The sequence below is a fragment of the Oncorhynchus gorbuscha genome, linkage group LG04 (genome assembly GCF_021184085.1).
Source record: "Oncorhynchus gorbuscha isolate QuinsamMale2020 ecotype Even-year linkage group LG04, OgorEven_v1.0, whole genome shotgun sequence".
Lineage (NCBI taxonomy): Eukaryota > Metazoa > Chordata > Actinopteri > Salmoniformes > Salmonidae > Oncorhynchus > Oncorhynchus gorbuscha.
In genome coordinates, this window is record NC_060176.1 from 4,793,901 (window position 1) to 4,809,905 (window position 16,005).

At 45.6% G+C, this 16,005-nt stretch overlaps 1 protein-coding gene across 3 annotated transcripts in view; it reads right to left on the reverse strand.

Annotated features, from left to right (window-relative positions):
- LOC124033562 (talin-2) overlaps positions 1-16,005 on the reverse strand; it is a 146,746-nt gene that overhangs the window by 16,121 nt on the left and 114,620 nt on the right. For all 3 annotated transcript variants that reach the window (XM_046345609.1, XM_046345607.1, XM_046345608.1), the window contains exons 35-46: positions 15,216-15,359; positions 13,756-13,917; positions 13,521-13,661; positions 13,156-13,337; positions 12,717-12,849; positions 12,323-12,424; positions 11,983-12,153; positions 9,553-9,699; positions 9,080-9,181; positions 8,641-8,760; positions 8,257-8,403; positions 7,014-7,180 (exon numbers count right to left, since the gene is read on the reverse strand). In XM_046345609.1, the coding sequence (XP_046201565.1) occupies positions 7,014-7,180; positions 8,257-8,403; positions 8,641-8,760; positions 9,080-9,181; positions 9,553-9,699; positions 11,983-12,153; positions 12,323-12,424; positions 12,717-12,849; positions 13,156-13,337; positions 13,521-13,661; positions 13,756-13,917; positions 15,216-15,359 (1,718 nt within the window). The remainder of the gene's footprint in view (positions 1-7,013; positions 7,181-8,256; positions 8,404-8,640; positions 8,761-9,079; positions 9,182-9,552; positions 9,700-11,982; positions 12,154-12,322; positions 12,425-12,716; positions 12,850-13,155; positions 13,338-13,520; positions 13,662-13,755; positions 13,918-15,215; positions 15,360-16,005) is intronic.

Below are 16,005 nucleotides of genomic sequence, written 5' to 3' on the forward strand. Positions count from 1 at the left end.
AGAAGGAGAGAATTAGAGAACGCACACTTAGATTTACACAGGACACCGAATAGGACAGGAGAAGTACTCCAGATAAACAAACTGACCCTAGCCCCGACACATAAACTACTGCAGCATAAATACTGGAGGCTGAGACAGGAGGGGTCAGGAGACACTGTGGCCCCATCCGAGGACACCCCGGACAGGGCCAAACAGGAAGGATATAACCCCACCCACTTTGCCAAAGCACAGCCCCCCACACCACTAGAGGGAAATCTACAACCACCAACTTACCATCCTGAGACAAGGCCGAGTATAGCCCACAAAGATCTCCGACACGGTACAACCCAAAGGGGGAAACCCAGACAGGCCGACCACAACAGTGAATCAACCCACCCAGGTGACGCACCCCCCAGGGACGGCACGAGAGAGCCCCAGCAAGCCAGTGACTCAGCCCCGTAACAGGGTTAGAGGCAGAGAATCCCAGTGGAAAAAGGGGAACCGGCCAGGCAGAGACAGCAAGGGCGGTTCGTTGCTCCAGAGCCTTTCCGTTCACCTTCCCACTCCTGGGCCAGACTACACTCAATCATATGACCCACTGAAGAGATGAGTCTTCAGTAAAGACTTAAAGGTTGAGACCGAGTTTGCGTCTCTGACATGGGTAGGCAGACCGTTCCATAAAAATGGAGCTCTGCTCCTCCTCCCAACAGTAGGCCCTGCTCTGCTCCTCCTCCCAACAGTAGGGCCTGCTCTGATCCTCCTCCCAACAGTAGGGCCTGCTCTGCTCCTCCTCCCAACAGTAGGACCTGCTCTGCTCCTTCTCCCAACAGTAGGGCCTGCTCTGCTCCTCCTCCCCAACAGTAGGGCCTGCTCTGCTCCTCCTCCCAACAGTAGGACCTGCTCTGCTCCTTCTCCCAACAGTAGGGCCTGCTCTGCTCCTCCTCCCCAACAGTAGGGCCTGCTCTGCTCCTCCTCCCAACAGTAGGGCCTGCTCTGCTCCTCCTCCCAACAGTAGGCCCTGCTCTGCTCCTCCTCCCAACAGTAGGGCCTGCTCTGATCCTCCTCCCAACAGTAGGGCCTGCTCTGCTCCTCCTCCCAACAGTAGGACCTGCTCTGCTCCTCCTCCCAACAGTAGGACCTGCTCTGCTCCTCCTCCCAACAGTAGGGCCTGCTCTGCTCCTCCTCCCAACAGTAGGGCCTGCTCTGATCCTCCTCCCAACAGTAGGGCCTGCTCTGATCCTCCTCCCAACAGTAGGGCCTGCTCTGCTCCTCCTTCCAACAGTTGAAAGTGGAGTCCCAAGTTGAAGCAAAACAAATCCAACCAGTCTTATGAGACTACTCTGGACAACTTGGAGGACGCTACACAGTGAGAGCGTAATTGTTGAACAGCTTTCAATCTCTGGGAAAATATCCACATCTCGCAGCAGGCACAAGTTTCAGAGAATGTGGTGAAGAGGCTTGTGGAACCTTACGTTAGCAAGGGGAGAACGGTCACCATGGACAATTACTTCACTTCACTGTCATTGGCGAACAATTTGATTGCAAAGAAAACAAGTATGGCAGGCACCATGAACAAACAGAGACAGGAGCCCCCTCCCTCTGCGCAAGATATGGCACCTGCTTAAGAATGACAAGACAACGGGACACAAGCAAGAGAAAACCGGATATTATTACGCACTACAACCAAACAAAGATATGTCCAAATGTGTCAAGCAAGTGAATGTTAAGAAAATTGTGTCAACTGTTAGGACAAGGGATAATATCTAAATGAAACCCAACTGTTAGGACAAGGGATAATATCTAAATGAAACCCAACTGTTAGGACAAGGGATAATATCTAAATGAAACCCAACTGATGAAGTACGAGCTGACAATAATTGTTTATTTTTGACTACTGTCATATTAACATATATTCATTGTAATGTCATTATTGATGTTGTGCCAAGTTACACTATTTATCAAGACCACTTGGTGCCTATAATGATGTTCAGGATACTGATGTTGTCGTCATTTGATCGTGTGTCTTTTGACCCTACTTCTAATGATGTTCAGGCTACTGATGTTGTCATCATTTGACCGTGTGTCTTTTGACCCTACTTCTTGGTGGTTGGGTTATTTCTTTTGTCTTTCTAAAAATAAGCTGTTGTCATGCTCCTAAGCATATGACTTGTTTCATAGTTGTAAGAAACCAATTCACAAATAAAAAATATTCAAAACTATAATTTTTGTGTTTGAGTATCACAGTAAAGGAAAATGCTACTGTGTAATTTGAAATAAAATACAAAATTGGATTATCATGTTAACTAAGGCCTTCATAAACACAACCAAATGATCATTTTTGCTATAACATGAAATATATTAATTACACTGTTGGAATGTTGCAGTCAAAATGACTGCTCATTAGCTTGAAGGGGGTCCATAGATGCCAAGCGGTTCTAGAGGTAAAAAGATGACATCATTCAACCTTCAGATATTTTCATATCAAAGGTTGATCTTTGTCAGAGCATCTGCAGAGGCAGGGGTCAGGTAGAGGTCAGCAGAGGTCTGAAGTGTTTAATAGAAGTGTTTGGTCTGAAGTACTGAGCGACTTCCTCTCCTCCCAGTCTGAATGATTTGTAGTGTGACTCCAGTCCAGACACTTCCTTCTGCCTGATCACTAGGCTATATGTCTTCCTGTCACTGAGTGCAGGGGTGGATGTTGGCCTAAGGCACGTCTCAAACTCATTCCACGAAGGGCCAAGTGAATGCAGGTTTTCCCTCCACCCTTGTACTTGATTGATTAATTAAGGTCACTGATGCATAAGGAACTCCCCTCACCTGGTTGTCTAGGTCTTAATTGAAAGAAAAAAACAAAAACCAGCAGTCACTCAGACTCCGTGGAATGAGTTTGACACCCCTGGCCTAAGACCTGATTCCAGCTGTCTCTGTTACACACACACACAACCTTGTGGGGGAACACAATTCAGTCCCATTCAAAGTCTTATTTACCCTAACCCCTAATCCTAAACCGTACTCAATGTAAATAGTCTGGGTGGCCATTTGATTAGTTTAGTTGTTCAGCTGTCTTATGGCTTGTGGGTAGAAGTTGTTAAGGAGCTTTTTGGTCCTAGACTTGGATAACCGGTACCACTTGCCGTGCGGTAGCAGAGAGAACAGTTCATTACTTGGTTGCCTGGAGTCTGACAATTGTTTGGGCCTTCCTTCGACAACACCTAGTATATAGTCCTGATGTCAGGAAGCGTATCCACATAGATGTACTGGGCCATACGAACTACCCTCTGTAGGGCCTTCCGGTCAGATCCCGAGCAGTTGCCATACAGTGATGCAACTGGTCAGGATGCAGCTGTAGAAATCTGAGGATCTGGGGACCAATGCCAAATCTTTACAGTCTCCTGAGGGGGAAAAGGTGTTGTCTTGCCCTCTTCACAACTGTCTTGGTGTGTTTGGACTATGATAGTTTGTTGGTGATGTGGACACCAAGGAACTTAACGCTCAACCTGCTCCACTACAGCCCTGTTGATGTTAATGGAGCCTGTTCGGCCCTCCTTTTCCTGTAGTCCACGGTCAGCTCCTTTGTCTTGCTCACATTGAGAGGTTGTTGTCCTGGCACCACACTGCCAGGTCTCTGACCTCCTCCCTATAGGCTGTCTCATTGTTGTGGGTGATCAGGCTGTTGTGTCATCAGCAAGTGTAATGATGGTGTTGGAGTCATGCTTGGCCATGCAGTCGTGGGTGAACAGGGAGTACAGGACGCCGCACACCTGAGGGTCATCATCAGAAAGTCCAGGATCCAGTTGCAGAGGGAGGTGTTTAGTCCCAGGGTCCTTAGCTTAGTGATAAGCTTTGTGGCACTATGGTGTTGAATGCTGAGCTGTAGTCAATGAACAGCATTCTCACATAGGTATTCCTTTTGTCCAGGTGGAAAAGGGCAGTGTGGAGTGTGATTGAGATTGAGTCATCTGTGGATCTGTTGGGGCGGTACGCGAATTGGAGTGGGTCTAGGGTTTCTGGTATGATGGTGTCGATGTAAACTATGACCATTCAAACAAATCAAATTTTATTTGTCACATACACCTGGTTAGCAGATGTTAATGTGAGTGTAGCGCAATTTTTGTGCTTCTAGTACCGACAATGCAGTAATAATCAATGAGTAATCTAACCTAACAATTCCACAACTACTACCTTATACAGACAAGTGTAAAGGAATGAAGAATATGTACATAAAGATATATGCATGAGTGATGGTACAGAACGGCATAGGCAAGATGCAGTAGATGGTATCGAGTACAGTATATATAGTGGGGAGAACAAGTATTTGATACACTGCTGATTTTGCAGGTTTTCCTATTTACAAAGCATGTAGAGGTCTGTAATTTTTATCATAGGTACACTTCAACTGTGAGAGATGGAATCTAAAACAAAAATCCAGAAAATCACGTTGTATAATTTTTAAGTAATTCTTTTGCATTTTATTGCATGACATAAGTATTTGATACATCAGAAAAGCAGAACTTAATATTTGGTACAGAAACCTTTGTTTGCAATTACAGAGATCATACCTTTCCTGTAGTTCTTGACCAGGTTTGCACACACTGCAGCAGGGATTCTGGCCCACTCCTCCATGCAGACCTTCTCCAGATCCTTCCGGTTTCGGGGCTGTCGCTGGGCAATACGGACTTTCAGCTCCCTCCAAAGATGTTCTATTGGGTTCAGGTCTGGAGACTGGCTAGGCCACTCCAGGACCTTGAGATGCTTCTTATGGAGACACTCCTTAGTTGCCCTGGCTGTGTGTTTCGGGTCGTTGTCATGCTGGAAGACCCAGCCAATGCTCTTACTGAGGGAAGGAGGTTGTTGGCCAAGATCTCGTGATACATGGCCCCATCCATCCTCCCCTCAATACGGTGCAGCCATCCTGTCCCCTTTGCAGAAAAGCATCCCCAAAGAATGATGTTTCCACCTCCATGCTTCACGGTTGGGATGGTGATCTTGGGGTTGTACTCATCCTTCTTCTTCCTCCAAACACAGTGAGTGGAGTTCAGACCAAAAAGCTCTATTTTTGTCTCATCAGACCACATGACCTTCTCCCATTCCTCCTCTGGATCATCCAGATGGTCATTGGCAAACTTCAGACGGGCCTGGACATGCGCTGCCTTGAGCAGGGGGACCTTGCGTGCGCTGCAGGATTTTAATCCATGACGGCCTAGTGTGTTACTAATGGTTTTCTTTGAGACGGTGGTCCCAGCTCTCTTCAGGTCATTGACCAGGTCCTGCCGTGTAGTTCTGGGCTGATCCCTCACCTTCCTCATGATCATTGATGCCCCACGAGGTGAGATCTTGCATGGAGCCCCAGACCGAGGGTGATTGACCGTCATCTTGGACTTCTTCCATTTTCTAATAATTGTGCCAACAGTTGTTGCCTTCTCACCAAGCTGCTTGCCTATTGTCCTGTAGCCCATCCCAGCCTTGTGCAGGTCTACAATTCTAGCCCTGATGTCCTTACACAGCTTTCTGGTCTTGGCCATTTTGGAGAGGTTAGAGTCTGTTTGATTGAGTGTGTGGACAGGTGTCATTTATACAGGTAATGAGTTCAAACAGGTGCAGTTAATGCAGGTAATGAGTGGAGAACAGGAGGGGATTCTTAAAGAAAAACTAACAGGTCTGTGAGATCCAGAATTCTTACTGTTTGGTAGGTGATCAAATACTTATGTCATGCAATAAAATGCTAATTAATTACTTAAATATCATACAATGTGATTTTCTGGATTTTTGTTTTAGATTCAGTCTCTTACAGTTGAAGTGTACCTATGATAAAAATTACCGACCTCTACATGCTTTGTAAGTAGAAAAACCTGCAAAATCGGCAGTGTATCAAATACTTGTTCTCTAAACTGTACATATCAGATGAGTAATGTAGGGTACGTAAACATGCTAGTGACATTTTTTACATCAATTAAAGTGACTGGAGTTGAGTCAGTATGTTGGAAGCAGCCACTCAATGTTAGTGATAATCTGATGGCCTTGAGATAGAAGCTGTTTTTCAGTCTCTCGGTCCCAGCTTTGATGCACCTGTACTGATCTCGCCTTCTGGATGATAGCGGGGTGAACAGGCAGTGGCTCGGGTGGTTGTTGTCCTTGATGATCTTTGTGGCCTTCCTGTGACATCGGGTGGTGTAGGTGTCCTGGAGGGCAGGTAGTTTGCCCTGGTGATGCGTTGTGCAGACCTCACTACCCTCTGGAGAGCCTTACGGTTGTGGGCGGAGCAGTTGCCGTACCAGGCGGTGATACAGCCCGACAGGATGCTCTCGATTGTGCATCTGTAAAGGTTTGTGAGTGCTTGTGGTGACAAGCCGGATTTCTTCAGCCTCATGAGGTTAAAGATGCGCTGCTGCGCCATTCTTCACGATGCTGTCTGTGTGGGTGGACCAATTCAGTTTGTCTGTGATGTGTACGCTGAGGAGCTTAAAACTTCCGACCCTCTCCACTACTGTCCCATCGATGTGGATAGGGGGGTGCTCCCTCTGCTGTTTCCTGAAGTCCACGATCACTTCATGCCTCCCAACGGGAGTGCCACGGGGCGGTAATCATTTAGGCAGGTTACCTTCGCTATCTTGTGCACAGGGACTATGGTGGTCTGTTTGAAACATGTAGGTATTACAGACTCGGTCAGGGAGAGGTTGAAAATGTCAGTGAAGACACTTGTCAGTTGGTCCACACATGTTTTGAGTACAAGTCCTGGTAATCCATTTTAGTTCTGTGTTGACACGTTGCCTGTTTGATGGTTCGTTTTACCCGAATCCAAAAACCTAACCATAACCTTAAAACTAACCCGAGCACTAACCCTAGCTCCTAACCCTAGCTCCTAACCCTAAACCTAACCCTAGCTCCTAATCCTAATCCTAGCTCCTAATCCTTAATGTAATTCTAACCCTAACACTAATTCTAACCTCAACTCTAAACCCCCTAGAAATAGCAATTGACCTCATGGGGACTAACGAAATGTCCCCAGTTATTCACATTTTTGTTTGTACACACACCTGTGGTCAGCGAAGGACTCGTCATTCTCTGCGTTGAGTGTGCCAGCGGAGGCGAACATGATGGTGGTGTCCAGTTCAGCGATGATGCCAGAGACAGCACTGGCAGCTGTGATGCAGGCCTGAGTGCCCTTATTACCAGCCTGTAGGGCCGACAGCACCATCGACACCTGGGGAGACAGACAGTCAAACTGCTCAGTTTGATTAATCCAGAGAGACACACACAGAGACAACACACACTGAGTTGGTGTGGCTGTTGGTGTGTTTCTCTTGTTGGTGTGTGATTGCTACAGGACTCGTGTTGTAGAAGGTGGTGGTTTCTCGAAAGAGAGCGAGCGAGCGACCGACAGAGGGTGAGCGAGTGACCGAGAGCGAGCGAGCAAGCGACAGAGGGTGAGCGGCAGACAGAGAGAGTGACAGACAGAGAGAGCGACAGACAGAGAGAGCGACAGACAGAGAGAGCGACAGACAGAGAGCGACAGACAGAGAGCGACAGACAGGGAGGGAGTGACAGAGAGGGAGTGACAGAGAGAGAGCGACAGACGAGAGAGAGTGAGAGAGAGACAGACAAGAGAGAGTGAAAGAGAGAGAGACCAAGAGACAGACCGAGAGAGAAAGAGAGAGCAACAGAGACAATAATATCTGTCCATTTCCCTACATGGAAATTTAAAGCAGAGCAAAATAAATTCTTCCACATTCACACAAAGACTTCAGCAATGTCCTTGGAAAAGCATAAAGCATTCCTTCCTAGGAGGATGATCTGTGATAACAGCAGAAACACAGAATACATCAAAGCAGATTATTGGCGTATGTACCTTCACACTGCTCTTTGTTTGCCATGGTTCACTGTATTCATTTAGTGCCAGTAGAATACTTATCATGTATCATTCAACAGGATTGACTGGAGACCCTGGCTCTACTGGAGGCCTTAAAGTCAACTGGAATGGTGTCACACAAGTTCCTAAAGTACTACTAGACGTTCCTTTAAAGTTGCAGTGGGGACCCTGTAGGCAGGCCAAGATATTATGTCCTAGTTTTCAGGTTACATTTATATTTCAATTCAAGAGATGAATCAACATTCAATTCAACAAACGAAAATCTTATTTATTTTCATAGACGATTTTTATTTTCATAACTCACATTCCAATTGACTTATTGAATTGATGGGAGTTGAAAAGGAAGGTGTATGGTAAACCAGGTATGTGACCCCTTATTGGGATGGAAGACCTCTCCTACAGTACAGTACCTTCTCTGTGACGGTGCGGGCACACTCTATGAGCTCTCTCTTGGTGTAACTGTCTGAGGGGGTGATCTGCAGCGCTCCAGCCTTCTGCACCAGGAAGATACAGCCGTGACCCAGCTCCTGGACACCAGCCTTGATCTGGAAACCAATCTGGAGGGAGACAGTACCAGCATAGAAGACACCAATCAACCCAAGACATAACGTAATACTAACCTAATAAGGTGACAAAATAAAGATTGAATTAATCTCTCTGGTTGTACATTTGAATCCAGGTATTCTGGTACCAGGTTTGTTGAGTAGAAAGCAGATTAGAGTGACATAGTAGTCAAATTGGGACAATAGAGATGGGTGGATAGATGGATGGGATTGACTATAATAGTTGGATACCTCCTGAGGTTCTGCAGTGTGCGCGGCCAGACGTCCCTGCAGGGCCAGCTGGCTGTAGTCTGTGGTCACCCGAGAGGCCAGACCCCCCAGCTCCTCTGGACACGTCACAGACTTGGTCATCTAGAGGACAGAGAGACCAGTCAACATTAACACCACACTTCCTGAATCCTTGAAAGGAATAGAGAAAACTATACAACACAGAGCCTGCTGGAGGACGTTTGTGGATGACTTGTGGTCCACAGGAAGAAAAAGGGGTGGAGTCCTGAAACAAGACGTTTGGATAATTCTTTCAACGAATGTTGGCTATGTTACCGCAAAACACTTTGTGACAAATGTTGTCGTGAAGAGGGCTTTATAAATACAATTATATTGATTGATCGCTCTAGAGATAAATTGTTAAACAAAAATAAATAGTTATTTCCATCTGAATGTAATTTACCATTTCCTGGGCGGTGACCGCAATGGCCTTGGAGTATTTCACCATGGTAGTCTGGTAGTCTACAAACGATCCTTCTGGTTCAGGAGAGGTCCCCTCGTCCAGCTGAGAGGAAACAAACATAGAAAACCCTTACTCGACCAGAAATAAACCCTCATTCAAACGTGAAAAATAAATAACATTAAAATAACATATAAAACCTTATTCTAACTAAAAACCAAACCTTATTCAACCAAACATACAACCCTTAAGCCCATGGCCTCTTGAATCCACTGTGCCACTCCACACCCCACTCATCCTGCCCCCGTCACACCCACTCCCCCTGCCCATGGCCTCAGCAATGGAGTCCACCATGGCGCCCACCATACCCCACTCATCCTGCCCCCCGTCACCCCCACTCAGCCTGCCCATGTCCTCATTGGAATCCACCATGCTCCCCACACCCCACTCATCCTGCCCCCGTCACACCCACTCACCCTGCCCATGGCCTCAGCAATGGAGTCCACCATGGCGCCCACCATACCCCCTTCGCTGGCGGCCTCGTTCAGGGTCACCATGATGTCATCCACCGCCTCCCTCATCAGCTGAGCAGCCTCCGCTATGGCATCATGGGTATGGGACGCCTTCATACAGACAGAGATACATACAGTTGAAGTCTGAAGTTTACGTACACTTATGTTGGAGTAATTAAAACTCATTTTTCAACCACTCCACAAATTTCTTGTTAACAAACTGTAGTTTTGACAAGTCGGTTAAGACAAGTAATTTTTCCAACAATTGTTTACAGACAGATTATTTCACTTATAATTCACTGTATCACAATTCCAGTGGGTCAGAAGTTTACATACACTAAGTTGATTGTGCCTTTAAACAGCATGGAAGAATCCAGAAAATTACGTCATTGCTTTAGAAGCTTCTGATAGGCTAATTGACATTATTTGAGTCAATTGGAGGTGTACCTGTGGATGTATTTCAAGGCCTACCTTCAAACTCAGTGCCTCTGTGGATGACATCATGGGAAAATCTAAAGAAATCTACCAAGACCTCAGGAAACAATTGTAGACCTCCGCAAGTCTGGTTCATCCTTGGGAGCAATTTACAAACGCCTGAAGATACCACGTTCATCTGTACAAACAATAGTACGCAAGTATAAACACCTTGGGACCACGCTGGAAGGAGATGCGTTCTGTCTCCTAGAGATAAACGTACTTTGGTGTGAAAAGTGCAAATCAATAGCAGAACAACAGAAAAGGACCTTGTGAAGATGCTGGAGAAAACAGGTACAAAAGTATGTATATCCACAGTAAAATGAGTCCTATATCGACATAACCTGAAAGGCCGCTCAGCAAGGAAGAAGCCACTGCTCCAAAACTGCCATAAAAAAGTCAGACTATGGTTTGCAACTGAACATGGGGACAAAGATCGTACTTTTTGGAGAAATGTCCTCTGATCTGATGAAACAAAAATAGAACTGTTTGGCCATAATGACCATCATTATGTTTGGAGGAAAAAGGGGAAGGCTTGCAAGCTGAAGAACACCATCCCAACCGTGAAGCATGAGGGTGCCAGAATCATGTTGTGGGGGTGCTTTGCTGCAGGAGGGACTGGTGTACTTCACAAAATAGATGGCATCATGAGGAAGGAAAATTAGGTGGATATATTGAAGCAACATCTCAAGACGTCAGTCAGGAAGTTAAAGCTTGTTTGCAAATGGGTCTTCCAAATGGACGATGACCCCAAAGATACTTCCAAAGTTGTGGCAAAATGGCTTAAGGACAACAAAGTCAAGGTGTTGGAGTGGCCATCATAAAGCCCTGCCTCAATCACATAGAACATTTGTGGACAGAACTGAAAAAGCATGTGTGAGCAAGGAAGCCTATAAACCAGACTCAGTTACACCAGCTCTGTCAGGAGGAATGGGCCAAAATCCACACAACTTATTGTGGGAAGCTTGTTGAAGGCTATCCAAACTTTTTTGACCCAAGCTAAACAATTTAAAGGCAATGCTACCAAATACACTCAATTAGTATGTAAACTTCTGACCCACTGGGAATGCGATGAAATAAATAAAAGCTTAAATAAATTTTCTACTATTATTCTGACATTTCACATTCTTAAAACAAAGTGCTGATCCTAACTGACCTAAAACAGGGAAGTTTTATGAGGATTAAATGTCAGGAATTGTGAAAAACTGAGTTTAAATGTATTTGGCTAAGGTGTATGTAAACTTCTGACTTCAACTGTATCTGTTAAAACTACGAGTCTCTTCACTTCCTAAGTTAAACTTAGAAAAGTGCATCTATTAGTTATTGTTCAAACAACATATGTATTAGTTATTAGCAACTGTATAGGTTATATTCATAATCCATAAAGATGAGGTGGAGTTTCCCCCTTGTGTTATAAAGCACTTTGAGTGATTTATAAATCCAATCAATTAAAGTTCCTGTAAAGTGCAATGATAGTAGGCTTTAGTTTTTTCAAAGATCCAAAGTCCTGTTAAAGTGTGAGGGTTCACCCTGGGGTAGGGTTGGGCCATACATCCTATTTCAAGGTATGGATCCACATACCCGTATGATTTTTACAATAGGGTCTATGACGATATGCTGATACAGTGATAAATACATGGAAAGTAGGAATGAAAGTTGGATTACTTCACGGTCGGTTTTGTCCTAGTTGAGTATAAAACAAATATTATGGAAAAAGCCCATTAAAAACACATATAATTCATTGTTGCCATCCCAGGGGCATGCACTACTCATAAAACAGGTTTATAATTCATTGTTGCCATCCCAGGGGCATGCACTACTCATATACTCAGATACTTCAAAATACCGTCAAATACTGACATAAATGAGAAAAATATTGTGACATGATATTTTGGCCCTATCGCCCATATTGTTCCATACCTTGGGGTTTCCTCCTCCCTCCTTGGCTGCGTAGATCATCTGCAGGGCGGACTCTGCCAGGGTCTTAGTCTGGTCCAGGAAGGTCATCTGCTGCTGGTGGTCCTGCAGCTTGGACGCCACGCCCACCGATGCCCTGATCAGAGGCTCAAAGTAGCCCGCCAGCTGGGTCACCTGGGATGGAAAGGGGTCAAGGGTCAGAGGTTAAATGTATCAGACTGATTAATGTTGCGTTCCAGATCATCATAAATACAAATAAAAACCTGGAACGCAGCTATTGACTGCCCCTGACAGGTGATATAGACCTAGTATTGGTAACAGTGATGATGCTGCAACTAGTTACCTTGTGTCCTAGTTGGGCAGCTTCCCCTCTGGCGGCTGTAGATATTGGGTCGATTAGGTATCCAATCTCTTGTACTGTGGACGTCAGCTGCTCTTGCAAGGCCTGATGGGATTGATCAGAGTAAAATCATTTCAACATTGGTCATTATGCAAGGCATGTTGTGGTTCTGTGGCAATTCTAACGCTCCCTGTCCAAACTGCTTTTAACTTCATTCAAATGGAAGTTGGTCTCAATTAGCAGTAGACCTGATCAAAGATCTGTAGCCCACTAACGGACAGAGAGATTGAGAGAGATCGGTAAAGGGAGAGAAGGATGGATAGAGAGAGAATGAGAGAGGGAGGGGGGGTTGCCTGTGGGTCAGCAGAGCGTGTAGTGTCTCATTAACGATCATTACCTCCAGTGAGATGTCATCCCTGCTGGCCAGGTTCTGGCTGACTGCGGCTAGCGAGGCCTGCTCAATGTTCCGGATACATCTGTTGATGTTATCTATGGAGTAGTCACACTCCCTCTGGCCTGGAGCCTTGTCCCTGAGAGGCAGAGAGAGAGAAAGAGGGGGAAAGAGGATGAAATAAATATAAAGAGCATGTTTATCTATGTCAGCTAGCAGGCATCCAACAGGATCAGAAAGATCTGGAGAGATGGTGAATTCTAACAAACCATGAGTAAGCCGATCAACAGCCTTGAGCCAAATCAGCCAATCAGAGATCAAGGATGAACATTATGGTCTTGTCCAATCTCTGAAGGTTATTATAACTGCTTATCACAACTTAATGAGTTATAACAGTTGTCCATGTCCAGGCCAGTAAGAGGTGCAGTGCTGTCACTGTGCTAACCTGATGGCCGTGATGAGACCTTTGATGGAGTCGGACACAGTCCGAGAGTGGCCAGCCAGGACCGACCAGGTGGGTGGGTCTTTGGGGTTAATAACCAGTGAACGTGCAGTCTTCAGCAGGTGGGTGGAGCTGTCCAGCATGGAGCGAGCTGATTGGAGGATGGGCTCCTGAGCGGCAGAGCCCTGCACATAAACAAACGAAAGATGAGCATCTCCATGACAACCATGAAAAATCAACTGTTTAACGTAAACGTTTTCTACACCCACAATGTCATTGCAGTTGGTCTCAGAGTTCTAAAGTTTAAACTTGCACACAAGTTGAACGGAGCACCATGTTTAGAAATGGCCAGAAGTGTGTAGTCGTACTTCATTGCTGATCTGAGCAGGGCTGCTGGCGAACTCTGGATTAGACGCAAACGCTGTGAGGTTCTCAACAGCCTCTATGAGAGGAGCTGTGGCCACCAGACACGTGTTCCTATTCTCCTGAGAGAAATCACCATCCAGAGCCTGGAGGGAAAGAAATGGAGAAACACAGGTCACTATACACGTAATGGGCCAGTCTGTCAGTAAAAATAAACCTCATTGGAGTCGGCAGTCTTACCTTTATAGTTTTGACCAGGTTGGCTGTGCTGTTGGCCACCTCCTTGGCAGACTGGACAAAGTGTCTCTTGGCTGTGGGGTTGGCTGTCTTGGAGGAGGCCAGGCGACAGGCGTTGCAAAGAGCTGATGTGTGCTTTGCTACGATGGTGGCAGACGACAGCACCTGAAAACACCCACCATAACAGTCTCAGAAAGCCATACCCTAAATGGGAACATTGGTACGTGGTGGGAGGCGACCCGGATGTCTAGACAGATGAACCATAACACGTCAGATGAAGGATAACAACAAACAAATCAGCAGCTCGGGATTTTTCTAAAGTAGATGACAAGAGATAAACATGACAGAGGGAACAGCTGATGGCTCATAAACAGAAATGTCCTCTGGTCTGATGAAACAAAAATAGAACTGTTTGGCCATAATGACCATCATTATGTTTGGAGGAAAAAGGGGGTGGCTTGCAAGCCGAAGAAAACCGTCCCAACCGTGAAGCATGAGGGTGGCAGAATCATGTTGTGGGGGTGCTTTGCTGCAGGAGGGACTGGTGTACTTCACAAAATAGATGGCATCACGAGGGAGGAAAATTGTGGATATATTGAAGCAACATCTCAAGACATCTGTCAGGAAGTTAAAGCTTGGTTGCAAATGGGTCTTCTAAATGGACGATGACCCCAAAGTTGTGGCAAAATGGCTTAAGGACAACAAAGTCAAGGTATTGGAGTGGCCATCACAAAGCCCTGCCTCAATCACATAGAACATTTGTGGACAGAACTAAAAAGTGTGTGTGAACAAGGAGGCCTACAAACCAGACTCAGTTACACCAGCTCTGTCAGGAGGAATGGGCCAAAATTCACACAACTTATTGTGGGAAGCTTGTGGAAGGCTATCTGAACTGTTTGACCCAAGTCAAACAATTGAAAGGCAATGCTACAAAACTTCTGACCCATTGGGAATGTGATGAAAGAAATAAAAGCTGAAATAAATAAATTCTCTACTATTATTCTGACATTTCACATTCTTAAAATAAAGTGGTGATCCTAACTGACCTAAGACAGGGAAGTTTTATGAGGATTAAATGTCAGGAATTGTGAAAAACTGAGTTTAAATGTATTTGGCTAAGCTGTATCTGTTAGATTACGAGTCTCTTCACTTCCTAAGTTAAACTTAGAAAAGTGCATCTACTAGTTATTGTTCAAACAACATACATATTAGTTATTAGCAACTGTATAGGTTATATTCATAATGAGGTGGAGTTTCCCCCTTGTGTTATAAAGCACTTTGAGTGATTTATAAATCCAATCAATTGAAGTTCCTGTAAGGTGCAATGATAGTAGGCTTTAGATAGTGTTTTTTCAAAGACCCAAAGTCCTGTTAAACTGTGAGGGCTCTTCAAATCAACCCAAGGTGACTAGTTAGTAAACAAATAAAACCAAACAAACCTGTGTTATTATGTCCCAACTGACCTGTGAGGGGCTGCTGTCCGGATCCACCAGGTTCTGACAGGCCATCTGGATCGCCTGATTGGCTCGTGCAAACTGGATGGCGTCGACCAACCCCTGATGCCCTGCCTGACTGTTGGGGTCAGACACGCCCACCAGGTAAGAGGCCTGAGAAGAGAGGACAGGAGGAGAGATTTCAACATACTGTAGAACCAGACGTGGCTGTCATAGTAGCAGAAAACAGGTAGGCTACAATGTTAGCAGCTTAAATAGCAGCTTTTTACTGAACACAGCATCTGGTCGACACACAGATGGACAGAGCTTTACTCATGTGTGGTATATTGATGTATTAAGGGAAAACCCAGAAATGGTCAGTGGTGGAAAAACAGAAGTCCACACAAGCAGAGCACACACAACACTCTCTCTACACTAGCACAACACTCCCTAGCTCAAGCAGAGCACACACAGGTACACACTACTCTCTCTCTACACTAGCACAACACTCCCTAGCTCAAGCAGAGCACACACAGGTACACACTACTCTCTCTCTACACTAGCACAACACTCCCTAGCTCAAGCAGAGCACACACAGGTACACACTACTCTCTCTCTACACTAGCACAACACTCCCTAGCTCAAGCAGAGCACACACAGGTCCACACTACTCTCTCTCTACACTAGCACAACACTCCCTAGCTCAAGCAGAGCACACACTCCCACAGGTCCACACTACTCTCTCTCTACACTAGCACAACACTCCCTAGCTCAAGCAGAGCACACACAGGTACACACTACTCTCTCTCTACACAGCTCA